This window comes from Octodon degus, unplaced genomic scaffold (genome assembly GCF_000260255.1).
Source record: "Octodon degus isolate 3935 unplaced genomic scaffold, OctDeg1.0 scaffold00031, whole genome shotgun sequence".
Taxonomy (NCBI): domain Eukaryota; kingdom Metazoa; phylum Chordata; class Mammalia; order Rodentia; family Octodontidae; genus Octodon; species Octodon degus.
In genome coordinates this window covers 15,759,628-15,786,480 of record NW_004524607.1, presented here as the reverse complement: position 1 = coordinate 15,786,480, position 26,853 = coordinate 15,759,628, and the positions used below count along the sequence as shown (strand labels likewise).

Below are 26,853 nucleotides of genomic sequence, written 5' to 3'. Positions count from 1 at the left end.
GCTAATTTGTTCCAGCAGCCCCAGAAAACAAATTCAGGGACTGGGAAGTTCTGAAAAGGCTCATCTCCCCACACTGAGCGAAGAGTGAGGAGGGACCAGGCTAGGTACCCCATATGTAAGCCCCCAACCTTCCACAGAGTGAGGGCGACAATCTTGCCTTCTGAGCTCTAGCTGGGCTTTTGGCTCATTGTTCCAGAAGGGTCAGAGGGGTGGCTCACAGTGAACCAGATTTCTAGTATCAGGGGTCTGATTGGGATCCCTGCTCCCCAGGGACAGAACACAGATGGGTCAGCTGGAATCCCTTCCACTGTCCTCTACTTTCCATGAACTGAGGAGAAACCCCCCTCTAAAGCCACCCAGCCCAAGCCTTACCCCCATCCACCTGAGACCTAGAAGACCCAATTTTCCACACAGTGTGCCCTGTGCTCAACCTGTACCTGCAGCTTCCTGCATGGGGCTGATGTCCCCACAAGCTTTGTGACACCTTCTGGGTCTCCACCCAACTCTCTTTATTATTTTTTTCTAGTACTGAGTATTGAACTCAGCCAGGGCCTTCACGCTGAGCTAAATCCTCAGTTGTTTTTATATTAAATTAAATTTTATTTTGCTGTGCAGTGCAACCTGGCCTTGAACTCAATTATTTAGCCCAGGCTGGCCTTGAATGTATGGTGATTCTCATGGTTCAACTTCCCAAGTGCTGGGATTACAGCATATGCTGGATGCACCCAGCAATTTATTTCATTTTTTCAGGTAGGGCCAGGGGCCAGGGAGAAGGCTCAGTAGAATAAGCACTTGCCTGGCAAGAGCAAGGACCTGAGTTCAATCCCTCATTCTGCCAAAGAGACAGAGAGGAGGGGAGGGAAGGGGAGGGGAGGGGAGGAGAGGAGAGGATCTTCCCAAGTTGCCCAGGCTGGGTTTGAACTTGGGATCCTCTTACCTTTGCCTCCCAGAGTGCTCAGATGACAGGCATGGCTCACCAGACCTGGTTCATCCTCCCTCTTATTTGACCCTGTGTGGACTCCATATGGAATCTACATGTTCCCACACTCTGCAGCCTGAGGGTGCTAATCAAGGGCCAAAGGGTAAGGTGGGTCTGTTCTGCTTACTTCTAATGCATTGTCCCTGGAAACTGGCATCTGAGTGATATTTCCAGCTACAGGAAGAAGGTTTGGTAGCTGCTCAACATGGTCTACCCCGGCCCTAGTTGTTCCCCTGTGCTTACAGGGTCACCTTGTCACCTCAGGGCCCCTCTGCTCTCAAAGCTATGCTCAGCAGAGCCCAGAGCAGCCACCAGTCAGAAGGTTCAAAAAAGGTATCACAGGTCCCTGACCTGAGAAGTGGCTGGCTGTACAGAAGGAAGCAAACCCTGACTGCCTAGAGCCTTGACCACTCCCAAGGGCAAGGGTCACTTGGGTATTGGAGAACATGTCCGGAGTCTAAGGAACACAGGGATACAGCCCCGGCTGTGGATGAAGAGAGCTGGGGATCACCCTCCCACAGTGCCACACGCAGGCCTAGGTGCAGATGGAGGTCAGTGAGGCTTCCTGGAGAGGAGGCAGCAGAGGGGGGTCACAGCAGTGGTAGGGCGCTGACTCAGCCACAAGAGCTGCTTCTCTAGGCTTGGCCTTCCTGACAAACCGACCTTCCGTCATCCACGGCTGCTGGCCGGTACTGGGCAGGAAGCAAGTGTCAGGGTCCCACCCAGGGCCAGGCCTGGCCTCCACCTCCCACCTTGGCCTGGCTGCCTCTCTGGGGACCAAGGATGAGGCCAGCCCATACCGCCTCCTCCTTCCGGAGTCTCCAGCTGTACTGGGGAGGGAGCTGTCTTGGGGCTGTTGGCATGCGGTTGGGTGCGTGCACATGAGGACACACGTCCCCTGCACATGGCCAGGCCACACGTGCAGACTGGCAGCATGCCGTGTTCCCCTCCCCTGGGCTGTCCAGAACATCAGCACGCACTCAGGCACAGAGCAGTGCACATAGGGGCTGCTGGTATCACAGGTGCAGTCTTGCACACTGAGCGTGCAATCATGGTTGTGTGCCCCCATCAGAGGTGCTGGTTTCTGCCACTGACACACCCGGTTTCCTGTGACTATGCCAGGACGTCCCAGGCATGACTAGTGAGAGCTTGGTCATGCTCTTATAATGGGCCACCTCTGTCCTGGGCACTAGAAGGAGCCAGGGCTTCTACACAAGGTTCTCTCACAAACCCCACACTTGACTCTGCAGAGGAGGAAACCCAAGGCCTCAAAGTTAGGGCCTGAAATTTTCAGTTTGTCCTGTGAGAAATTCATCACTGTCATCAGGAACTGAGGCCGAGGATAAGCCTTTATGCCTGGGCATGAGCCGGGGGAGGATCTTGCCATGAAGGAGCAGCAGATACTAAAGAACGCGGTGAGAGTGAGGGATTGAGGGGACTTCGGGGTGCTATGTGCCTGTGTGGACCAAGGTTGTAAATGGACCAAGAGTATACCTCGGACATCCAGGCATGCCCTGCCCAAGGTGGTGTGCTTCTCCCCAATTAGTGGGGAGTAGTGAGTTTCTGGAAGGGTGGGGGGGTGAGGGGGTCGTCTTTCCCCAAGACCTCAATCCTCAACCTCAATTCTCCAGTTCCTGCTTATGCTCCCTCCCTGAGGCTTTAAGAACAGCTGAGCCCCCACCTCTACTCACCCTCTCCCCATGGGGGAGGCAGGCGCATCCTTGTCTGGCTGGGAGGCTGTGGTTCCCAGGACATCACAATGGCCACACAGCGGGGGGTCCCTGGGGATGGAATCTAATCGCTGGCTATTGAGGACCTGAAAGCCATGGCCCCTGGCCCTGCCGGCAGACAGGACACCCGATCCACTGTCAACCTGCCTCAGAAAGGGACACTGTCCCACAGGGCCCTGGCCCCAAGACACAGACAAGGAGGAAAAGGAGGGAAAGTGGGTCGTGGGGATCAAGTGACAGCAATAGCAGGTGGGATGTGACAGAAACAGGACAGCCCCACTCAAGGCTCTGAGGATGTTCCACCATGGATAGCAGGGAGCCACTGGGTCATGGCCCCAAGAAGATCCCAGAGAGCTCAAGGGGTCAGAGATGCTCCCCAGATCAGCCCCCCCACCTCCTCCCTACCCCCACCCTGTCAAGGAAAGATGTCATCAGCCATTGCAGCCGAGGTGGGGCCAGGCCTGGGGACCACCGCCTCTGGAATGGGTCTCCACAGCCAGCCTCTTGCACACCCTGGGCAGCAGGGCCTTGCAGAAGCAGGCAAAGGCTGGGGAGAGAGACTAAAGGCCCCAGTATACCTTTTCCACCCGAGCAGCACTGGAGCTTCATTCCCTATAACAGAGGGCTTTCCCAGGACATAGGAGACACGTCAAAGTGAGCCTATGGCTACTCACTCTCATAGGTGGCCTGCTCCTGCCTTCTGCCTCAGTGTTCCCATCTGTCAAATGGGACTTTGAACTAAGTCCCTTTTCCCCACTGGTCTAGCAATGGCTACATCTAGTAAACTCCTAACTCTGCTGCACTGACCACCATTGCTGAACAATGGCTGGAGGGGAACCCAGGGGTAAAAGCCTCATGGAGAGAGGAAGGGGCCACCCTGGAAGACTTCTTGCAGGAGGCAGCAGCTGGACAAGAGACTGACATGGACACTGAGCCTTCCTGGAGAAGCTGAATGCAGGGCAGGAAGGTTTTAGAATGAAGGGTGTCTATAGGACTCAGCCCAGCCCTCACTGTCCAGCCAGACCCACCCGTTCCAGTTCAGGACAAGGAACTGGAACCCCTTGATCATGGGGCTGACATGGAACCATCACCCAGGGGATCCATGGCCCAGGGAAGCCCACAGCGTGCTCACATCAGTTTGGAGTACAGGGCAACCTCAACCCTGACTTGTGGACCTTTAGGCACCCAGTCAGCGGCGGAGAGGCAGAGACAAGGGGCAGCAGGGCTCCTGCCAGGCCGTCTCACCGTCTGGCCAAATGGCCACCAAGAATGGCCCAGATTCCTGGGGAAGCCTGGTGTACCACCCGCCTGGCAGGGCTGGTGAGGAGGCCCACAGCCCCCACCTATGAAGCACTGCCTGAGCACATTCTTGGGTGGGCAGAGTCACACCCCACTGGGTCTGAGACCACTGGGCTCCACCCTGTGTGACCTGGTCAGCTCACTTCCCTCTCAGGGCCTCAGCTTCCTCATCTGCAAAGTTCAGCCATGTGCCCCTGGCCCCTCCACTCCCTGCCCCCAAGGCCCTAGCTCCAAGCCGCGTGCAGCTAGGGGGCCATGGACACCTCTTCCTGGGGTGTGGCCTGGGGAGCTGCTGGAGTGCTGGCCTTGGAGGCTGGGCCTGTGGGGAGCCCCCCTCCTCTGCATACAGGAGGAGAGCCGGGGAGCATAACCTGGCAGGCGCCTCTGTCAATACCGCCTTCCTGTTTTGGAGACTGAGCTCGGCTGAGCAAACATCTTTCAGGGAGTCCCCTCCCTGCTCCTGTGGTGTGGCCTCAGCCAAGACCACCTGGAGGATGTGTGGAATGGTGGCAGGTGAGAGCAGCCCTGCCACCCCTGTCCCACTGAGCCCTGAGCCCCTGTCACCCCACCTCATCTACAAAGTGCAGCCCCTGCCCCCTCCCCACCCCCTCTGGCCGCCACCACCGGAAGCTCCAGTGCAATCCTTCCGTTGTTTTGGAAGCCACGCTGCTGCATTCTGTGCCCTCATGTGACCTGCAGGAAGGAAGGACAAGCAGCTCCCTGGGCCATACCATCACACATGCCACCTCGTGTGACTTCAGGCCAGGCAGGAGCCACCCTGAAAGCCCTGCCACTTCTAGATACTTAACTTTGTTGTGAGGTTGTGGCATTGCCCGGGGCATCCTCCCCAGTCACGAAAAGCAAAAATATCCCCAAACATGAGTTGTCAAATGTCCCCCACTCCACCCCCAAACTAGATTCACTCTGCTTGGGACATGCTGGCCCAGTCCCTGCAGGCCAAGAGGCCCGAGCTATTGGGAAAAGGGTCAGCTTCAGGCTGGTTTCAGCCCTTAGTCCCTATCTCTGCCTCACCAGCCAGTCTGCTCACTTCCCTGACACCCTCTCACCCAGCTGAACCTCTGAGCTGCCAGGCCCTGCCCTCTCTGTACATCCTACTGGCAGGAAGAGAGAAGAAAGACAAAGGCAGAAGTGGTCCCAATCTCAAGTCATCTTCCTCCTTTGCTGGCCCCAAGGACACAGAGCCAAAAGGAGAGACAGACAGACAGACACAGACAGACACAGACACAGAGAAAGAGTTTCAGGGTTGACTAGGCACTCATAGCTTCTTCTGTAATGCATCTTGCACAGTTCACTTCCTCTTGCTCTCTGCCTTCTGTGGCATTCTGAGCTTAGACTGAATGCTTCCGCTCACCACCCCGGGCTCACCTCCCATGGTGGCTTTCCTCATACTCCTACCTAACCCTGCACACAACTTCTCCAGATATTCCCAAGGCCCCTGCATCTGCCTGCTGTCTAGGTCTACCGGTCCAAAGTGTCAAACCCCAGGGCAAATGTCACATCTTTCTCTAGAAGTCTTTCAGGAAGGCCCCTCCCTACCCAGGCCTGGCTCACAATGCATTCACAGAGGCCCTGAGCATGTATGTCTGTGTCTGGCTCATCCTCTAGCCCTACCCACCTTGGCCTGTACAGACATGGGGTGCCTGATGAATGCTCCCCTCAAGGCTGAGCTCCCTGGGGCCAGAGGCTGGTGAATTCCCTGTCTAAATTCCTCCATACTAAGCAGGGCTGGGCATGGATAAAGCATTTAAGGTAAGTGAAATGGGTTGGGGGTTGAGGTTTGGGGTGGCGGGTAATCAGACAGATGAATGGATGAATGGAGTGGGTGGAAGCCTGAGCCCAGCAATGACTCTTAAGACGCAATGACTCTCCCCTTTGCAGATGTGACTGTCATTCCTAGGGAGCCTGGGTTACCACCCACCCAAGTCACATCCACCCTTAAGAGGAAAGGGGAAGCAACACCAGCCCATCTTACAGAGGAAGAGCTTAAGGTCACAGCAGTACCTGTCACTCAGTAAACAAGGACCCCTTGGAGCCAAGATTCTGACTTCTGCTGCCTCTACACAGCCTGGAGCCCCCTCCCACTGCCCCTGGGATCCTGTCCCATTGACATGGGCACAGGGTCATGACTGGAGTGGGGGCTTGTGCCTGGTGCCTACTTGTGGCCGCCACACAAGCTAGCCATTCTTGGGGAGACAAAGACCATTGGGGCTGAGTGGCTCTGGTGTCTGAGGGTGGGTATCTGGCCTTTGTAGGACCTCAGTAAGTGGGTCCTGGTAATCAGGCTCTGGGACTGTGACCTGCAAATCAGATTAGCCCCAGCCAGTCCCACAACCCAGCTGGCCTCAGGGCCGAGTCATAGGAAGAGCCTCAGCTGCCAGGCTTGGGCCTGCGCCCTCCTAGTGTGGATAAATCCATGCTAAAGGACTGAAACTCTCTTTGCTGTCCTCTCTGGGTCCCTGAGGCTTAAGAGAGGCCCTTGAAGACCTATGTGAGGGGTACTGGTGCTTCCCCAGCAGGGTGGCCATATAGTTCAGTCAAGAGCACTTGTCTATGTGGCATCCATCCATCCACCCATCCATCCATCCATCCATCCATCCATCCATCCATCCATCCATCCATCCATTGATCCACCTGTCTACCTGTTTCTCTACCCTTCTATCTATGCACACATCCAACTATGTTTGCCCATCCCTCCATTTGTCTGTCTTTCCATCCATCTATACATCTGTTTACACTCCCCTCCTTCTATTCAACCAGTGTTTACTAAGTGCTTCCTTTGTGCCAAGCCCTGACAGTGTAAGATGTGTTCTTGCCCCACAAGGTCAGATGGGTAAACAGGCAGTTGCAGCCTCAGGTAGCTGGTATTGATCCAGAGGTGGCATAGGGGTTAGAGGACTTCCTAGAAGAGGCAGCAGTTGGCTGGCTTGCAGCATGCCCAGGCCAGGGTGCCCTCCTGAGCCTTTCCCAGTCACTGAGGCCAAGTCAGACTTGCCCTAACAAGCCTAGCCACTCTGTCCATGCCAGAGCCCAAGGTCTAGACCCAAGGGTCAGGCTGCCAGTGAGAAGGCAGTTGATTTATGCCTGCAGAGTACCATCCCAAGCCAGTTCAGTGGGCAGGGCAGGAAGGCGCCAACCACTTCACCATTACAGTTGAGCAGAATCTTGAGCCCACAGAGAGATGGGAACTAGACCAAGACCACACAGCGTGGGCAGCAGCAGGGTGCAAGGCAGGCCGGCAGGCCATCTGGGACCGAGTGGGCCTCCAATCATAGCAGGAGGTTGCCTATCCCAGCCTTCCAATGCAACCATGGGCATCACCCCTGCACCCCTGCCTGGAAATCATGGTACTTAGCTTCCCACCAGGTCCTGTTCCTCCCCTCCTGCCACAGTGAGTGCTCATCCACAACTTTAGGCTGGGCCGCCTTGGCCAGGCCACTGTCCTCGAGGGGGCCTGTAGGCACCTTGCACTCCCTCCTATCAGCTTGAGGTCTGGCATTCCTAGCTTGTCCAGTAACCAACCCACATTCCTGTCTGGTTGTGCAGTCAGGGACTCCATCTTCCCTTGCTGGGCTGGGCTGCGGGCTGGGGGAGGCAAGTTTCTGATGTCTGCCTCGGATGACTTCCTGCTCAGTTAATGGCTCACTCATTATGTCTCCACAGATCTTCCCAGGATACCACCAGGGAAAGATGGCAGCCCAAAGCCAGTCCCAAGGGCTCCAAGGTCAGGAGACCCCAGGCTAAGCCTGTAGGGGAAGGAAACCTGAGCTCAGTGGGCACACAACACTGCTCATGAGCCTGGTGAGGGCCTGGGGGCCTGATGAAAGCTGCAGATCCAGGGTGGCTGCCACGAGCCCCAGTGAGGCTGGCAGAGGGCTACACAGAGTGGCCAGATGCCCAGTAAGTGGGAAAGCAAATCCCTGGCCAGAAGGCTCTGGGCTGCTACTCTATGATCTATTTATTACCCCTGAATACCTTGAAAATGAGCAATAAAGGCTGAGAATGTAGCTTAGTGGTAGGGCACTTGCTTACCATGACCAAGGCCCTGGCTTCAATTTTCAGCACTGGGAATAAAAGTAATTTTTAAAAAGTCATCCTGGCATTACAGGAGGGGATACAGTATCAGAGGAGAGGAGCAAGGTCACAGTCCAAAGTCGGCTAAAAGGTGGTCACTCTGGCATGGGAAGGCAAGAAGCCTGGCTATGCTCCTGGAATCCTGCCCAGGGCTGGGGCCTGGGACCATCCTCTCCCAACCCCCTTCCAGGATTTCAGGGTCCCAAAGGGTTTCCCAGCCAACCTGACCTTCCCTCTTTAGCCCCCTCCCAGACCCCCACTTCCTGCCCTCAGCTAAGCACCTCCCTGGAGAGTACTTTCTGGAGATAGCCTTGGGATCTGGGGGGAAGGGAGTGCCTCAGCCTGGAGCTGGGCCTGGGGAAGGGGTGGGGGCTGCTGGCCAGGCACCCTCCTCCAGTTTTCAGACCTCAAAGAGTCACCACGAAATTCCATTCTCCTGACAGCAAAGAAATAGAATTACTCTTGCCAAGGCCTACAGCCCCCACATAAAAGCTGTAGGCTTTGTCCTACTGTTCCCAAAACAGTGGCCACAGCTGGGTCCTCCATTCCCCCACATGTAGCTGCAGGGATTCCCTATAGATGCTGCCACTCTGGGCCTCAGCTTGTACTCCGTACAATGGGCACACTGCCCCCAGGGCCTGGTATTTGAAAGCAACAGTGGCCAGAGAGCCAGGAACATGAGGGCCTGGGGTTAGAGGGCTTGAGCAAATCCCACCCTCTGATTTGAAGAACTCTGTCAGGTGGTTGTGGGTAGAATGGCTACTCCTGTTCCCTCCTGGCAGTTTGCAAAATGTTTGGCTCCCAGGGGTGCCCACTGACTCTCCTTGCCCTCGAGGTGAATTCCAAGTCCAGGGCACAGATTTTACAGCCAGGCATGCTTGCGTTTGTCTGGGAAATGAGGAAGGTTGAAGAAGCAGCAAGAAACTGGGCTACAGACAGCTCAGTGGATTAAAGCACCTGAGGACTCAGGGACCAGGCTGCATCCCCAGTGTCTGTGCAGCCCCACCTCCAGGGGCGCTGAGACCGTGACTGAGACATGGGAGGCTGAAACCAGGAGGATCACTACGAGTCCAATCTGTGTAGTGAGACCCTGTCCCAAAAAATGTGTGAACACTGGTTCTGGCCTTTGAATCTACCAGTGAGAGAAGCCATAGGCTTGATCTTTCTGAGCACAGCGTATGGGAGAGGGATGGACATAATCAGAGCTGCTTGGTGTCTGTGTGAACAAATAGTACAGGCACTGGGAACAGGGAGATCAGGGTTCAAGATGCCAAGTGGTCCAGGACAGAGATGACTGGATGGAGGAAGCTCAGACTCCAAATGGTCAGGAAGCAGACTGGTGGGGTTGAGGATGTGGGGGCAAAGATACTGAGGCTGGTGCTGGGCTGGCTTCTGGGGAGCCCTTCCCCCTTAGGCACCGCCCTTATGGGAAGCTCCAGGGCTGGGGTCAGGCTGATGGAGAGGAGTTTATGGCAGGAGGTGATGCCATGGGAGACTTGTCACTTGGGCACAGCAAGCACCATCTGCTCATAGGCATTTGCCTGCGCGAGGTGGCGTCTGCTAATTACCTGGGACCATCCGGAAGAGGCCTGGGAACCCCCACCCCCACCCTACTCCAGCACAGAGGGGCTGGGGCCCCTAGAGCAAATGGGCCAAGACTTCTCTATGGGGTGGGGGGGTGGGGACAGACGTCTATTGAAGTCTTCCTAGAGCCCTATTATGGCCCAGGGCAGGTCCTGCCTCTCAGGCCAGGATTCCAGGAGGTAGCGCTGTCCTGCCCCTTTGACATGCAGAGGAGAACCCTAATCCAGCAAAGGGATGAACTCTGTGGACATAAAGGGGCCAGCGAGCAGAATGGGTGGGGTACTCAGCCTTGGGAGGCATGGTGAGCGCACAGGGCCTCTTTAGTCCTGGTGCAGACCTGGGCGCAGCAAAGCCGAGAGCCACCCCCAGTTGCGCTTCCAGAAGATAAGGAAAGGGGATCTGAGCCTGTGCCCGCTCCGGGGAACCTCAGGCCACTTCCGGCCGTAGCCCCTCACCCACCTTCCAGGCGCGCATTCCTCCCGCCTCCGCTCGTGCAGGGGGTCGGTCCCGGCCCGTGGGAAGGGCCGGGGTTGGGGCCGCGTGCCGGGAAGGCGGGGCAGAGCGGCCTCACAGCTGGGTCACATCTGGCTGGAGCCCTGAGGGACCAAATGGGACAGAAGGCGTCCTTTCATCCCGCGAGGAAAGGGGCGGTCTTAGTTTCTCCTCGCCACTGGGCGCTTAAGGACTTCGGGGGGATACCACCATACCCCAGCTTAAGGAAGTAGTTAGTCAGATAAGGGATGGAATTTGGTATAGGTATTCTAGGAACAAGGGGATGATCCAGGGGCGGCTTTTGTCTGTCCCGTCAGCTTGTCCGCAGAGGAGGAAGCTGGACTCCGGAGGGAAGTCAGGACATTCCCTGCGGGGCTCCCAAGCCGGAGCTGAGTCGCGGCACCCTGGCCAGAGCGCGGAGGGCGCGCCCTTGCGCGTGCCGGGCGCCGAGTGCAGCCCAGGCCAGTGCTGGTCAGCTTAGGTGTCGGTCCCCTTTTGGCGCATTCGGCGCGGGCCGACCAAGCCCCAAGCCACCCCCGCTTACCCTCCTATCCCCCGCGGCTCGGACGACCCTAGGCAGGGCGGGGAGTGCACGTGTGCCGGGGGGAGGGGCAACAGTGGTTCCCAGCCCCCCGCTGTGGACCCACGTGGGGAATGCCCCGCCTCCTGAGGACCAGAGCCAATTGTCATGCTGGGGGCGGGGCATGAGCGGGTGTTTAAGAGCCTAGGGCTCTGGTGGCGCGCTGAGAGACCGCGCCGGACCCAGAACTTGGGTACTACGTTCTGCCGGCCGCGCCCACCATGCTCAAGCGCTGCGGCCGGCGCCTATTGCTAGGGCTGGCGGGCGCGCTGCTCGCTTGCCTTCTGGTGCTCACAGCTGACCCGCCACCGCCTCCGGTGCCCGCCGAGCGCGGCCGGCGCGCGCTGCACAGCCTGGTGCCGCCAGCACCCGGGTTGGGGGCAGCGGCGGCGCCCCGAGTGCTCGCCCGCGAGGTGCACAGCCTGTCCGAGTACTTCAGCCTGTTGACTCGCGCGCGCAGGGACGCGGGCCAGCCGCCCGGTGGCGCTTCCCGTCCCGCCGACCGCCACCCGCGGCCCCCGGCCGAGTCGCTGGTCCCTCGCGATGTCTTCATCGCGGTCAAGACCACCAGGAAGTTTCACCGCGCGCGCCTAGACCTGCTGCTGGAGACTTGGATCTCGCGCCACAAGGAGATGGTGAGTCTCCGCAGTCTAGCCAGGCAGGTGGGGTGGGGCGCGCCGCCTTTTCCCTCTGGGAAGGGCTGTCCGCTGAGGGGTAACTGCATCCCTGTCATCTACCTAGAGCCCGCTGACGCCAATCCAGCCCCTTTGAGTTCTGTTTATCTCCTGAGGGTCACTGTCCGTACAGTTGTGGGTGTGTGTGAGGTCGTCTCCGCTAGGCTCCAGAGCCTTGGATGGCTTTGGATGGCTCTTGGGTGGCTTGGATCGCTGCAGCGACCCTACAGCAGTCTCCGAGTTTGGGGTTGGTGCTTGTGATAACTATAAAAGGACTTTCACCCTCCACCCCCGTCCCAAATCATATTTTCCTCTAGCCCCTGGGGTCCCAACCCCTCCCGTGGAGAAGGGCACGTGCCTTAGAAGTGAAGGGACGGCGTAGGGACTCTGGGCACAGCGCTGGGGCCCTTACTCATTTCAGTTCGCTGTGGTGTGGGGTCAAGTCACTGTTGGCTGGTGGGTTCTGGAAAGTGCATCTTGAAAGAAAGATACGGGGGGGGGGATGGTCTGTCGAGGTCTTCTCTCCTCTTAGGGGAGACCCGGAGACCTCGATCTTTGCTTTGCGCTTCACTCGGCGAGTAGGGCATCTTGTTCCTAGACTAATGAAGACACACCCCACTTTGAAATCTCCCCTGAGGCTACAGCAAGACGGTTGGGCCAGGGCGGATCGGGGCAGGGGGTGGGGCCTGCAGGGGCAGTGGGGAAGCAGCCCCAGGTCAGGAGGCTCAGGGGTATCTGGGGTGCGGATGGGAACACCGAGAAGATCCCACATCCCTAACCCCTGTTCCAGGACCTAAGACCCAGGGCTTCTGGCTTCTTTGAAATCCGTTTGTGGCAAAGTGAGTGTTAGGATACAAGGCCCTGCTGATCTCAGGATGGGGCTGGGAGCAATGCCCTGGCTGGAGGAGTTCTGGGAACCCCATGGCAGCCTCCTGAGAACCAGGCGCCCCTTTCCCAGGGGCTCAGGAGGCCGGCAGGAGGGGGTGGCGGGGGGCCATGGGTTTTGTTTGGCGACCGGTGCCGTTAGGATTCCCAGCGCTGGGCGGCTCTCACGATGGCCCCATGGGCAAGGTAACAAAGCCCCTTTCTCCGGCAAGAAAGGCGTCAGGCCTCTTGTGTGAAGCTCTGTGCTCCATGGGAACCGCCACTGCCGTGCTGGCCACTCAGGTTGCCTGGCGATGAGGGGCCTGCCCCCCCAACTCTTGTGGGGCACCATCCCTGAGCCAGGGACTCCCTCTTCCCTCAGCATTTGTCCTTCCTACTGTGTGACCTAGGGCAGCATTCAGGCCCCTTTGGACTGCCACCAACCAGCTCTGAACACCTCTCATAGTGGAGTTTGGAGATTTTTCCAGGGGAGAGGATATGGTTGGGGGTCTCAACTGTCTCAGCTGGGTTGGGTGATCTTGAGCAAACCTTGGGCCTCTCTGACTGTCTACTTGGAGTAGACAAACTTGGAGGCCTCAGGTGCATACAGTAGGTGCTCGAGTTGTGCCATCACTGCACTGGGTCTCTAGATCCTTGTTGAACGGTTGTCCCATTAGGAGAGGCTGAATCTGCTCACATCAGCAACTCAGATGCATACAGCAAGCACAGCCCTGCTAATGTGTTGTGGGCAGGGGTCTTTGGAACTTGTAGCACATGGCCGACTTTCCTGGCCCGTGCAGTGCAACTCAGACTTGGTCTCAGTGGGGACACTGGAGAGGCTGTGCGATCCAACCAGCATCTGTCTGCAGGAGAAGCTGGAAAGGCTTCCTGGGAGAGGTGTCTTCTGTACCCTACTGAGTCAGGAGTGCCTTGGGGCATGAGCTCCAGAACCTAGGGGATGTTCAGGAAGCTTCCAACCACTGAAGAGATGGGGGTCGGGGGACTGGTCAGCAGGGCTTTGAGGTCAGAGTGAAGAGCCTGGCTCCAGGCCTACTGCTCCTCCCCCACCGCGCCAGGCAACAGCGGCTGCCACCACAGCAGCCACAATGGTTGGGGGAGAACTTGGCATCCTGTGTTTCTTTGAATCAAGGCTCTAGGAACAATGCCGCTTCCTGTGGGTGTCCCCCCCGCCAGGCCTTGTCCAGTACTGCTGCCCTCACTACCCTGATTCTCCTCCTTCGGGAAGTTGGGGGTGTGCGTGTAGGCTCTTAGGAGGCCTCAAGGTGTGACCGTAGCTTCAGTTTCCCCACTTGTATATACTTGGGGTGGTGATGGTGACGATTAGGGAAAGGACGATCTGTGCTTAGCACTTTGCTCCACATAGATGAGCACTACTGAGCCCATTTACAGAGAAGGAAACTGAGTCTGGATGAAGAAGGAGGTGGTGGCCTGTGGCTGTAGCCCCTGTTCTTTTTCTCCTGGTGGTTATGTTGGGGAGATGAGGCTCAGCACCCCGGGCCCTCCAAGCGGATCTCTGATTCTCCAGGAGGCCTGCCCACTCCAGGGCGGAACAAAGGTGACTTTAATCTCCCATAGCCCTGGGCTGGGTTTTTAGGATACCACCAAAACGAGGGAGAACAGGCCTCACTTGATCTCATTAAGAAAGCATTTTCCTTTTAATCCTGCAGCGCACCGGAGTGTCTGCTCGGGCCAGCCCGCTCTGCCTCCCACGGCATTCCTGGGCTAGGGTGCTGGGGCACAGGTTGGGGGCTGGGTGCAAGTGTGCACCCATCCAGGTGTCTGCTGGGCCCTACAAGGGGAGAGTGGGTTTGTGGGGATGGTATAGACATTATAGACTTCATCCTCGAAGTTAGGGGTCTTTGACTACGCTGAGAGCTTCACCTGAAGGTATGTCCAGGTCCAGGATCCTGCTGGGCCAAAAGCTAGGAATGTCCAGGTGTGTGGGGTCACTGCTTTCTGGCCTGTAGAGGTCCCTGATAGCTAAGGGTGTGATATGCTCCAGGCCCACAAGTGCTGGAGCCTCCCTTGGACCTGTGTGTACACAAAAGGAAGGCCCAGTGGGTACGGGAACCCCCCACTGTCTGCTATGAGCACCCCCACCCGCCCCAGGCTCGCGCTCAGTCCTGTGGGGGCGTGGCAGGCGGCACGCGCTGGGCGGGCCGGCAGAGGAAGGCACATACCTCCCCGTGTGCAGACGAGCCCAGGCGGGCACTGGCAGCTCCTCACCCCACCCAATGGCCCCCTCCTCTTCCGCAGAGCAATCCTGGCGGGTGGCAGGATGGCTGGGTGCCGGCGCAGGTGGAGCTTCGATTTGGCCTTGGGCAGGGCACAGTCCCCTGCCAATGAGCCGATGCCTTGCTTGAGCAGCAGGAGGGGTCTGGGGCCCTCATCTGAGACTGGGGACCTGAGCCCTTTCCTGTCACCACTGCACTGACCAGCGCCATCTCACAGAACCTTGGGGACAACTTCGGCAGAGGGTAACCAGCCACACTGGTCCCACACTGGGGGAGTGGCTTAACGCACAGTCTTAGGCTGCAGCGCTGGTGGCCACACCCCTGCCCGAGGACCTCTTGCCCAGCCTGGCCCAGTTAACCAGGCCAGCTGTATGGTAATGACGGCATGGCCACTCCTGCTTAACTCCCCGAGTTAAGGCCGCCAGCACCCCTTGCTGCTCAGCCCAGGACAAAGCCAGCCGACAATACTTGGTGATTCATCCTCCCTCCGGGCCCTTTGTCTGCCAGGGCTTGGCAGCCACCCAGCAGAGGCCTTTGTCCCCGACCCAAGTGACTGAGACTTGGCTTCCCAAAGCTCTTGCTTGTCCCCTGCCTCCTCCTGTGGCCCTGAAGCCCACAGGCGGACACTGTGTCAATAAGGGTGTGTGCCACCAGGTGCGCCGGGCGGGCTGGGCGGGCTGGCCAGGAGCCGTTTACCTGTTGAGTGGGTGGGGTGTCCCACCTGGCTCATGCCTCCCAGCTGCCTAGGTAACCTTGGGCCCAGCTGTGGAGGTTAGAGAATAAGGCCCCCCACCCAGCTGCCACCTGCCCTGGGTACTTGAGCCCTAGAAAGCAGTGGGGGTATGGGAGGCAGGTGAGTGCTGGTGGTAAGGGCTGTCTAGAGTTGTAACTTCCAAACTCCAGGGGACCCAGCACTGCCCCCCCATACACCATGGCCCAGGGTCCAAGACACAAACTGCAGCTAGGGTCGTGTCTCTCCTTCCAGACATTCATCTTCACCGACGGGGAGGATGAAGTGCTGGCCAGGCACACGGGTGAGCCCTGGGCTTGGGGGGCAGGAAGGGGTGCCTTCCTTCAGAGCAAATATTCCTCCTTCCTCTTCTACAGGGGCCGAGAGAGGTCAGGGGCCGAGGGGCTAGGAGGGCAGTTTACTCAAGGGTTTGCTCAATGCTCCGCCCCACCACTCGGGCCCCCAATTCTCATGCAAACGAGGCCCTTTCAGCCCTCAAGGTCTCTTTGAGCCAGGCCAGCGGCAACAGGTGGCGGGTGCTGGGAAAAAGCTGGCTGAATGGGTAGGGGCGGGGCGCCCTGGGGAGGGGGCGGGCTGTGGGAGGGTCCTTGGGCCTCAGCCTTGCATTAGGGTGAGGGGAGTACCTGGGGGCCCCTGCTGGTGCCCAGGCCCTCACAGCACTCCCACCCCTGCAGGCAACGTGGTCAACACCAACTGCTCAGCAGCCCACAGCCGCCAGGCGCTGTCCTGCAAGATGGCTGTGGAGTATGACCACTTCATTGAGTCCGGGAGGAAGTGAGTTGGCCTCAGGAGTTCCCCCACTCTGCCCACACCCCACTGGCACTTTCCGTTATCTGAAGGTGCCCTCCTCATGGTCCTGCCTTGCCCTCAGATGGTTCTGCCATGTGGATGATGACAACTATGTCAACTTGCGGGCCCTGCTTCGGTTACTGGCCAGCTACCCACACTCCCAGGACATCTACATCGGCAAGCCCAGCCTGGACCGGCCCATCCAGGCTACAGAGCGAGTCAGTGAGAACAGGGTGGTGAGTTCCATGGGCCCGGGTGGGTTGAGGCTGGTGACTGTCCTTTCCTGCAGCCTCATGACATCTTCCTGTCTCTAGCGTCCTGTACACTTCTGGTTTGCCACCGGTGGGGCTGGCTTCTGCATCAGCCGGGGGCTGGCACTGAAAATGAGCCCATGGGCCAGGTGAGTGAGTGGTCTCGGGGTCCCACGAGGCTGCAGGGCCTGCCTTGTCAAGTCCTGCCTGCAGTAGGGTCCCAGCCTTGTGTGTTAGCTCTGCCTGCCTCCTGCCCCCTCCTTCCTAGGCTTCAGAGGCAGCTGCACACACAGCCACTTCCTCCACAGCTGCCCTGCTCAGAGCAGGCACCAGGGGCAGTAGCACCCCATGTACCATTGAACAGGGCCCCTTCCTGTGTTAGAACCCTGCCCCCCTCCACCAGGGTGCAGCAGAGCTGGTGTAGAGGAGGAAGTGGCGCTGGGGCAGAAGACACTGCATGTTCCTCACCCTGTCCCTCAGGCACATCTGCCTGTTCTCTGCCCAGGCTGTGCAGTTCTACCCAGGCCTGCCATGGGCAGCTGCCCCTGCTCACTGTCCCTGCCCTTCCCTCCTGCAGTGGTGGCCACTTCATGAGCACTGCGGAGCGCATCCGGCTGCCAGACGACTGCACTGTGGGCTACATTATAGAAGCTCTGCTGGGCGTGCCCCTCATCCGCAGTGGCCTCTTCCACTCACACCTGGAGAACCTGCAGCAGGTGCCTGCCTCTGAACTCCACGAGCAGGTGCGCAATCCCCAGGCCCGGCCAGGACTGAGTGAGCACAGGAAGACTGAGCATAGAACCAGGAGGAACTTGGGCGGGGGGAGCCCAGAGAACACGAGTTGGACACTGTCTTGAAGGAAGGTCGAGCTAGGTGGGGTGGGGTGTGACTGTAATCCCAGCAATCCAGAAGGCTGAAGCAGGAGTGTATGGATTACAAGTTTGAACCCAGCCTGGGCAATTTAGTGACTTAGGAAGACCCTGTCTCAAAATAAAAATCAAAGAGGGCTGGAGATGTAGCCCAGTGCTAACTAAAGTGCTCAGTTTAATCCCCAGTACCACAGAAAAGTAAATCAAGGGGGAGATCAGGAGAAGCCCCACTGTCAGCTGCCACTGGGCACCAGGGTCTCTGCCAGTGCCATCCTTCCATCCTTTACCTTTGGGAGAACCTACCTGCACCACACCTTTCATTTGGAGTCAGTAGATACTCCCTTGTTTATGTCTGCAGCCCCTACTCTGGACTTCATTCCTGGGCTGCTTGGAGCAGGCATCCTCAGTCAGGGGGACAACCTGTCCAAGGACCAGGCACGGCCAGGCCCCTCCAGCATCACCTGACCCTTCCCTCCACAGGTGACCCTGAGCTATGGGATGTTTGAAAACAAGCGGAATGCTGTCCATGTGAAGGGCCCCTTCTCAGTGGAGGCTGACCCATCTAGGTGAGGAAACTGAAGCCCCAGCAGGACTGCTGCTGCTGTCTTTGGCTTTTTTGCTTGGGGGGTGGGTAGGCCTCCATGGGTGCAGGAGGACTGCAAGTGGCACTCGGCACCCTGCCCTGCATGGACCACCCATCCACTCTGTCCCTGCAGGTTCCGCTCCATCCACTGCCACCTGTACCCGGACACACCCTGGTGTCCCCGCACCGCCATCTTCTAGCAGCCATGGCTGAGACCCCTGTCCCTGGGTGCCCCTGGTATCCAAAGGCCCCAGGGACCTTGTTGTGCCACCCTGGCTTTGGCCCTAAGGCTCCTCCAGGGCCACACTCTTGTGTGTTTGTCACATGCTCACCAGGCAGCGGGCTGCTGGGCAGTTTCGCTCCTTGAGGAGCTGGCAAGAGGACCCCACGCCCTGTGGTCCCTCTGTGGACAGCTCTGCTTTGTTTCGAGTTTTGGATCTCTGTGCTCATGGCCTCTCTGCAGGGATGTGGGTGCCCCTCCCTGCGGAGCACAGGCCTGGAGTCCTGAGCCAGGCTTGGGGCAGGGGAAACTGTTGGGGGTGAGAAGCCTGCTCCCCTCCTCCTAGGAGTTCTGGCACCATGTGTGTGGCTCTGAGTAACGGCAGCCACTGTCCCATCCTAGTGACCCCAGGATTCCCCCCAGTGATTGTGCAGCTAGTGAACAGCCCTTTTGGGTTGGGAAGTCTTCCCAGGCCCCTGCGATCCTGCCTTTGTCTCCCCGATTGGGGGAGGCAGAGCTGAACATTTTATCTCCTCTCCAAAGTAGAGAGAATGTCGCCCACAGTGGGCGTGTATGTAAATATTGTGACAGTATTTTTTTACTGTGCTGTTTTTGAAAGGGGGGTGGGTTGTGTGTTGTTTCAGGGGGTGGGGGAGGGTCTTATTTTATGCTTTCTGTGGATCAGAAAAAGCAGACACCAAACTTGGGATCCCCTTTGTTTGTAAAGCTGACCTGGGAATGTCTAACCCACACTGTATTTATATGTTCCAGCATCTGGAATCCCCCTCCCCTCCCTTCCCCCAGACCACCTGGCTCAGTGTGGCTCTCACCTGGCCTGTGGGGTGCATCCTGTGTTCTGTGTTCTCTTTGCAAAGACATAGCTAGGAAAGCGGATGATAAGGGAGAAGCTCTCAGGGAATTGGAGTGTTGTTGCTATGGTGACATCCTTTTGCTGTGAATAAAGGTGCTCTTTGCAGCAACCCGGCTCTGGGTCCTGGCTTGAAGTTGGGCCTGAGTTCCAGGTCCATCATGTTGGTTCCATGGGGCCAACGGTGAAGGCAGTGGAGACCTGGTTTGCTCCAGGGGAAGCAGGCAAGTAGAAAACCCTGCAAGCCTGCCAGTGAGGGGGTGCCTCCTGGAACCTCAGCACTCTGGAAGGATGGGGGGATTGTAATTTCAAGCTCAGCCTGGGCTATTTTTGAGGTCCTGCCTCAAAAAATAAAAAAGTCTGAGGATGCAGATCAGTGTGAAGTTCCTGGGCTCAATCCAGTACCCAAGACATGACCATATAAGCCAACTATTTTAGAAGGAAACTTTGATTAAAATATCTGCTGGTAGCCAGGCATAGTGATGCGTGCCTGTAATCCCAGCACCCTCAGAAGGCTAAGGCAGGAAAATCGCTGAGTTCGAGGCCATCCTGCACTATATAACAAATTATCTGCTGGCTGAACCCAGAGAAATGGCTAACCCAATGCAGGGGGTCACTGGCCAGCAGGCTTCGGGGATAAGACCCAGCCAAGGGAGCAGCTTTAGGCTCTGAAGCTCATTCCCTCCTGCAAGAGGATCAGTGACTACTGTGGCCAAGCCTGGCTCCTTTCTACCCACCTATATCACCATCACAAGTTCACTGCATCCATTCCACAGATGGGGAAACTGAGGTCCAGACAGATAATACCCAGGGTGAGGCACTGGAGCTGCTGACATTTAGACCCAAACTCTCCTCGTGTCATGGGGAGCTTGGAGGACCCTCCCAGGATGGCAGTGCCCAGATGCCCTCTGCCTTGCTGGACCTGCCCTCACCTTCACAAATCCCAAATATGGACAGGGGTCTAGACTCATGTAAGGACAGAGCTCTGCAGGGGCCTTTCTTCCTCAAATCCAGCCTTTGAGTGACACACAGCCTCAGCTGGGGAGTCCCCTCCCTACCCCCTTCCTGCTGTCTCACTTCCTCCTCTTCAAACTAAGCTGCCCCCCTCCCCACCCTGTCCCCCCCATAGGCACCTGCTCTGGCCTGACTGCCCCAGGTTTCCCTTTATCCAGTGCTTCTGTGGCTCAATGTTATAGGCAGAGCTCTTTGGAAGGGACCTCCCCCTCCCTGACACACTGGAGACCCTCACTAGCTCCTTTCCCTGCCAGACAGATGCCTGTGTGCACGGCACCCCCAATGGGCTCCCTTCCTCTTAGCCTCTGCTTGTGGCTGCCCTTGGCTGGGACGTGACCATGGGGAGGCCTGAGTCAGCAGCAGGGTATACTTTCCAAAGGCCGTGGCATTGTGGGATATGGGCAGTGGCTAAGTCAGTGTCCTGGCTCCTGTGGTAGGGGTACCCCCAGACTTAGCTGCTGTTGTCCCTGGTATCAACAGGGTGCAGGGCCTGGTGGAGATGATGGCTGTATACTCTTGGATGGCACGAGATGTACCTTCTGAACAAGGAAGTTGACACTTTGTGGGTGGGGGTGTCACAGCAGAACAGGCTGTAGGCAAAACCCAGATGCCTCCTTCCTGCCTGGGTGAGTCAGAGGCAGGGTGCTCTCTGGTCCCCCACACTGCCTCAGCAGCTGCTACCAGCCTCAAAAGAGCTGTGAGTAGGAGGGGGTGGGAGAGTAAGGTGTAGTGGGGCATGTAGCCAGGACAGCTGTGTGGACATCTGGGACAGGTGGGCCATCTGTCAGTACTGGAACCATCTGTCTATCATCCCAGCTGGTCAGATGGCCCAAAATGGGAACAGCAGTGTTTGGGGTACCCTGCCTGCCTTCCCCAGCTTGGGCCTCTAGCTGATGGGAGGGACACAGACCCACAGCCTTGGGCCTTTCCTGTCCCAGGCAGAAGCTGAGCAGGGAAGTTGCTCCCCCAAGAAGGAGAAGTAGATGGAGGAGCGGCCCTAAGGCACCAGGTACCTGGTTCCTCCTAACCCCTCAGCAAGCAAGGAAGGGGTTCTTGAGCCCCAGAGCATGAGAGGAAGCCACCTCTCTCCACAGGCAGGTTCTGAGGATGGCTCGCCTACACACACACACACACACACACACACACACACACACACACACACACACAGTGGCATCATCCTGCCAACCCACACCCAGGCTGGGGCCAGTCAAGAGTCCTGGCTAGCTCCTCCCCAAACTGCCCATCATTTGTGAAACTCAAAAGTAAAACTGCAGGCTGCTGGGTCCTCAGGGTGGGGGCAAGGCTCAGACCTCCTAACCCCAGCTTCTGCTTTCCAGGTGAGTTGGGGACAGGGGTGTGCAGTGGCCTGGACAGGGCTGGGCTGGGCCTGGGGTAAATGGACTCTGACTGGGGTCCCCAAAACTGACATCCTGGAAGAGGCACTTCTTGGCTGCAATGGGAAGGCTTTGTGAAATGGGGAGAACGAGGCATTGCCCTTGGCATGAACCAGGGAAAGGTGCAGAGGGTGGGCTGGCTGGAGGCCTGAAGGCTGGGAGGTAGCATGGGCTGCGGAGCGGGATCCCAGGTCCTCCCACCAGACCTGCTATGTGGCTTCTCCAAGCCCCCTCTGTGAGGGAAGCAAGGGGTCAGGCCCAGACCCACTTCTGTGTCCACAAGACAATTGCTAGACCTGCCATCCCAGTCCCGGTCTTATTTGGCATTCTTGGAGGTGATTCCTCCAAAAACACCCCCAAAGGCACTTGGGGCATCCATAGGTAGGACTCGGACCAAAAGGCCCCTCATTTTGACCTCTAGAGGTTGCCCTGATGTTGTCATGAAGAACGGGGTCCCCAGAGTTGTGGCTGTTCTGCCTTGTATCCTTAGCCTCCAACTTCCAGCCTTTACGCTCAATACGACCAGTCACAGTCCTTGGGCGCCATCTGGCGGCCACAGCGGGTCTCCCGTCTGAATCCTGCTATTCCTAAGACCCTCTCTGGGACCTAGGCATGCAGGCCAAGGGGAGGAAAGAAGTGACCACAGCACCTTGTGTTTGTTCTTCGAAGCTCACTGAACACCGTTACCAATGACTCGGAGCATATTTACCAGCATCTGATTCATGCAAAATGGAGAATGTCAAGCATCGGGGCAGAGCTTGACTTCCAGACAGCCCCAGACTTCCTGAAGTCTTAAAGGAGATGGGTCTGATAACGTCCTCCCAAAGGGACCATGCCACGCCTCTCCAGCAGGCTCCTGCCTGCCCGCTGAGCCGCAGGGCACTCTGGGTGTTTGCGGGGATGCTGATCCCCAGACCCCCAGGGAAGGAGCCCCAGAGGAGCTCACCCTTCCACCGCTGCGGACTCAGCAGCTGAGGACTCAGCGCCCTCTGCTGGCACTGGCGGGTCCCAGCGCTTCCTGTTTCTAGACTCCCGTGGTGGCCCCCAAAGCTTAAATCTCTGCTCCCCACGTAAGTATTCACAGGCCCCTTGCTCAGAGACTATTTCAAGTCCTGGATCCTGGCTGCTGTCTCCTGCACATCTTGTCCCATCCGTCCTTGAAGTCCTTGGTGAGGCCACTCTCCCCTTTCCTGTACCACCTTCCACCCTGCCCTCACAGCCTGGATCCTCTCTGCCTACCGCATCTGCTCTGCCTCTGCCTTCTGTCCAGCCCTCCACGTGTCTCCCGACCTTAGGGATTCTTCCCTTCCCACGGTCCCCCTCGAGGGTTTGATGTCATCTGGCTAAAATCTCAGGCGCTGTAGGTTTGATCTCACCTTCAGCTCCCATTGCTGCTTCTGTCTCCTGAGGGCCAGGCTAGCACCTGGGACCTGGTCATAGGAGGCTGGCCACCTGTCCTAGGGGTTGCACGTGACCTGAGAAAAGTCTAACTAGCTTCTGCCCCAGGCTAGTTTCACTTTGTTCCAGAATCTGGACCTCAGGGGTCCCTCAATAGTGCCCCCAACCCCTCTCCTGCAAGCCTCTCCCCTCCCCAGACTCTCTAACACCTTGTTTCCTATTTCACAGGACCCTACCGCCGCACCCACAACCCTCATCTAAAGGGCTGGCCACATGAGTCTGTAGCCAGCCCTCCCCAGGCCATAGCACCCAACCCTCCTTGGTTACTCAAGAAGTCTTAGTTGGGTGGGGTACGACACACCTGTAATCCCAGCAGATGAGGTAGAAGGACTGAAAATTTTGACCCCAGGCTAGACAACTTAGTAAGACCTTGTGCCAAAAGTTGGTGTGTGTCGAGGGGAGGGCTGAGGAAGCAGCTCTGTAAAGCCCTGCATCCAAATTTGAGTATTAGGGGAAAAAAATCTACCAATTATTTTTTCCTTCTCCTGACAGTCACTTTCTTTTCTGTGCTGGGTGGGCCCCATCAGCTCCTACCAGTGTAGTGTCATTTCTCACTGTAAAACACATACACATGGAGCATCTCTCTGCCTCCACCCTGCAAACAGTATCTCACTTTTTCTGCTTTACAGCTCACCTCCTCAATAGGCTGGTTAACTGTCTCCTGAAAATAGTACCTTTCCCAAGCTGCTGCCCAGCACCCACTGTTGGGCTTTCAGTCCTGTCTAGTTGAACCACTAGGCATTCAGGTCACTGAATCTGCCATCTCTCTCTCTCTCTCTCTCTCTCTCTCTCTCTCTCTCTCTCTCTCTCTCTCTCTCTCTCTTAATGTGTTTGGTATAGGGTCTCACTACACAGTTTGAACTCGCAGCTAGGACTTGTAGTGATCCTCTTGTTTTCAGCCTCCCCAGCACTGGGGTTACAGAAATGTGCCATCATGCCCAGTCTCAGAGGCTGGCTTAGTGTTCCCTGGGGGTGGGGTCAGCATGGCATGTGGTGCTGGGGATCGAACCCTGGTTCCTGCACTTACCTAAGCAGGCGCTTAGTCTGCTGAGCTATCTTGCTGGCCCTGAATCTGCCATCTCTGACCATCAGTCTCATTTGATGTGTGCTTTATCCCCCCTTGACACTATGCCTTCATGTGGCGTCCAGTGCACCAGCACCCCTGGGATTCCTCCAGAGACTGCAAGGAAACTGTTCCCTGAGCGCCCACCTCTGCATCAATGATGTAAAAAAGACCTCTGGCTCATTGTGTGCATAACTGGGCTTCTGACCTCCAAACCCATGCCCTCAGTTTATGACAACACTCAACCCAAACCCCACTTCATAGCTAGCCCACCAGGCAGTGTTGTCAGCAGTACCTTCATTCCACAAGCCAGACCCTTCTTGTCAGTCCCGGCCCTGGCCCTGGCCCTGCCTCAGCCCTGCTGCCAGCAGCTCTCACCTGTACCATGGCAGGAGCCTCCTAATGGGTCAGCAGCTTCTGCTTTGTCCCCTTCCCCACTCAGCAGCCAGGATGATTCTGTTAAAATGAGCATCACTCTGCTCAGACCTGCCATAGCTCCCTCAAGATAAAGCTCAAAATTCTGGCAAGACCCACAGGCCCTTGGTAATCCCCCAACTCTAACCACTCTCCCTGTCCCTCCCTCCCTCCTCTCCAGACACTTCTCTTTCATTCAAAGCACCACAGCAGAATCTGCTTCCAGGCCTTTGCACTGTCTATTGTATCTGCTTGGAACCCTCTTTGCTCGCATAACCCTAAGGGAAGCTTCCATAGTAGACAAAATAACAGCTCCCAAAGCTGTTCACATCTATTCCAGGATCTTGTGATTATGGACTTTACATGGCAAAGTGGATCTTGAGACAAAATTACTGTGGATTAACCAGGTATGCTGGATGTAACCACAAGGGGCCTGCCCTAAAATAGGATTGGGGAGCATTGTCAGAACAACACATCATGGGCTGGTGAGATGGCTCAGTGGCCTAAAGCACCTACTTAGAACAAGCTTAGCAAAGCACAGGGACCGCGGTTCAATCCCCCAGCACCACATGCCAGCCAGCCCCGCCCCCTGGTGGGCTGAGCTCCCCACCCCCCCCACACAAAAGAACAACACACCCAAGGTGCTATGCTGCTGACTTTTTTTTTTTTTTTTTTTTTTTTGGTGGAACCGGGGATGGAACTCAGGCCCTTGTGCTTGCCAGGGAAGCTCTTATTCCACTGAGCCATCTCCCGGGCCCTGCTGCTGACTTTGAGGAAGGAGGAAAGGGCTCTGGGCCAAGGAATGAGGGCAGCTCTGGAAGCTGGAAAGGCCCGGAAGCCACCCCCTAGCAACACAGCCCTTCTAACTCCTTGACTAAGAGCTCAAAGGGACTTCTGACCTCTGGAACTGTACAATAATACAGCTGCTTTGAGCCAACTGAGTTCACAGTAATTTATTCCAGCAGCAGTGGGGTCTCATGTGAGCACTGACCTCTGTTCTCTCTGGCCACTGCATGTCCAAGGAGGTTTCTCTTGCCCGTCAAAAGCTCACCTGTCCTGCTTGCCTCCCCACTGCAAGCCAGGGCTCTTTGTCCTGCAGCCTTCACATGGTTCTGTCCCCTTCTGTTTTCTGCCCCCACCCCTGGAGTATTAGCAGAGTAGGGCTGGGCTCCACCGCTCCACAGGACAGTGCCCAGAACAGTGCCAAGCCTAACACCTTTGGGGTGAGCTGACCACCTCTGGTTAGGCCCCAGCGTATTTTTTTTTTTTCCCTCTGGTCCGGGGACTGAACCCAGGGCTTGTGCCCTGAACTACATCCCTAGCTGTTTTTTATTTTCAGACAGGGTCTCACTAAATTTCCCAGGCTGGAATTTAATTTGTGCTTTTGCTTCAGCCTCCTGGAGTGCTGGGATTACAGGTATAAACCAGCCAGGATATTAGTTTTTACCCTTCCTGATATACATGGTGCACTGAGGTCCCAGAGTATGGGTATCTGAGGTCATTCTTCATGTCCCCTGGCTGTCACCCCAAGCCTGGAGCTTTCTAGGCATCTAGGCCTAAGTGCCCAGGGTCCCCATATCACGGGTCTTATCACGTAATTCCATGGAGTTGCCAACGTCTTATTTTTCTTGGAGCTCCATATACTCTTCTCCAGAGCGCACCTCCTGTGTCCCTTTTCTTTTCATGGAACCGGGAATTGAACTCAGGCCCTTGTACTTACCAGGGAAGAGCTTATTCCACTGAGCCATCTCCCCAGCCCCAATCCCTTCTTTTCAATACCCCCCCCCCCTTTTTGAGACAAAGTCTATGTAGTGAAGGCTGGTCTTGAACTCACGTAGCCTAGGCTGGCCTCAAACTCATAGTGATCCTCCTGCCTCAACCTCCTAGAGTCCTGGGATTACAATGTGCACCACCACACTCAGCTGCAGTCTATCCTGAAAGCTCTAGTTGGGGCTTTTGGTGACCTGCTGGCGTCTATGTGAGCCCAAGTTAGGAGACAGTGCCCCAGGTATTTTCCAAAGCCCCAAACACTGTGGGTCGAAGGCCCTGCCAACTTCACAGCCTGATGTCTCCCTGGGAGGTAGGTGCTGTCACTTGCAGTTATGTGTGGCATGGCCTCAAGGATCTGCCTCACCCTCTGGAACCTGCTTTTCATAGGAAACCAGGCCACTCCCACCACAGGCCTGGAGGATTCAGAGGCAGGGTGGTGCTGCTTCTAGAAAGGATGAACAGTCTTGTGGGGAACCCCATGGCTCCATCCTGGCCCTTGGCCCCCCCACCATGCCCATGCTGAGCCCGGGCAAGGACCTCTGCTGGGGAAGTACCTCCTCACATGCCCCATCCCATGCCCACGCTAAGCAGTGGGACTGCAAAGCATGCTCTCTCCCCAGCTAAGACCACACTGCCATGCCCACTACAACCCCTAGAGCCAGCTGCAGTCCATAGGGCCCCACCACATTCACCGAGGCCATGGCCCTTCCTTGGTCCTGGTATCTCCCTGGAGCTCCATAGATCTCCTCCTGACCCCCTAGTCCTGCTGGTCTGTCCCCCCCCATCAAAGTCCCTGCCTCACCCTACAAGCAGCGTAGAGCCAGGGCCCTCCTGATGAACTCAGAAGCCACCTGTTCTTT

General features: G+C 57.0%; 1 protein-coding gene across 2 annotated transcripts; it reads left to right on the top strand.

Moving 5' to 3' along the window:
- The first annotated feature begins 10,936 nt into the window (after window positions 1-10,936).
- On the top strand, window positions 10,937-18,633 carry Lfng (LFNG O-fucosylpeptide 3-beta-N-acetylglucosaminyltransferase). Of its 2 annotated transcripts, none has more exons than XM_023713517.1 (8): window positions 10,937-11,391; window positions 15,535-15,583; window positions 15,975-16,074; window positions 16,172-16,307; window positions 16,404-16,489; window positions 16,918-17,083; window positions 17,690-17,775; window positions 17,926-18,633. In XM_023713517.1, the coding sequence occupies exons 1-8, from the start codon at window positions 10,978-10,980 to the stop codon at window positions 17,990-17,992; spliced, it is 1,104 nt and encodes a 367-aa protein (XP_023569285.1). In that variant the 5' UTR covers window positions 10,937-10,977; the 3' UTR covers window positions 17,993-18,633. The 2 variants fall into 2 exon arrangements, with proteins under 2 accessions (XP_023569285.1, XP_004629671.1); XM_004629614.2 differs by having other exon boundaries at window positions 16,172-16,325.
- Window positions 18,634-26,853: the final 8,220 nt, after the last annotated feature.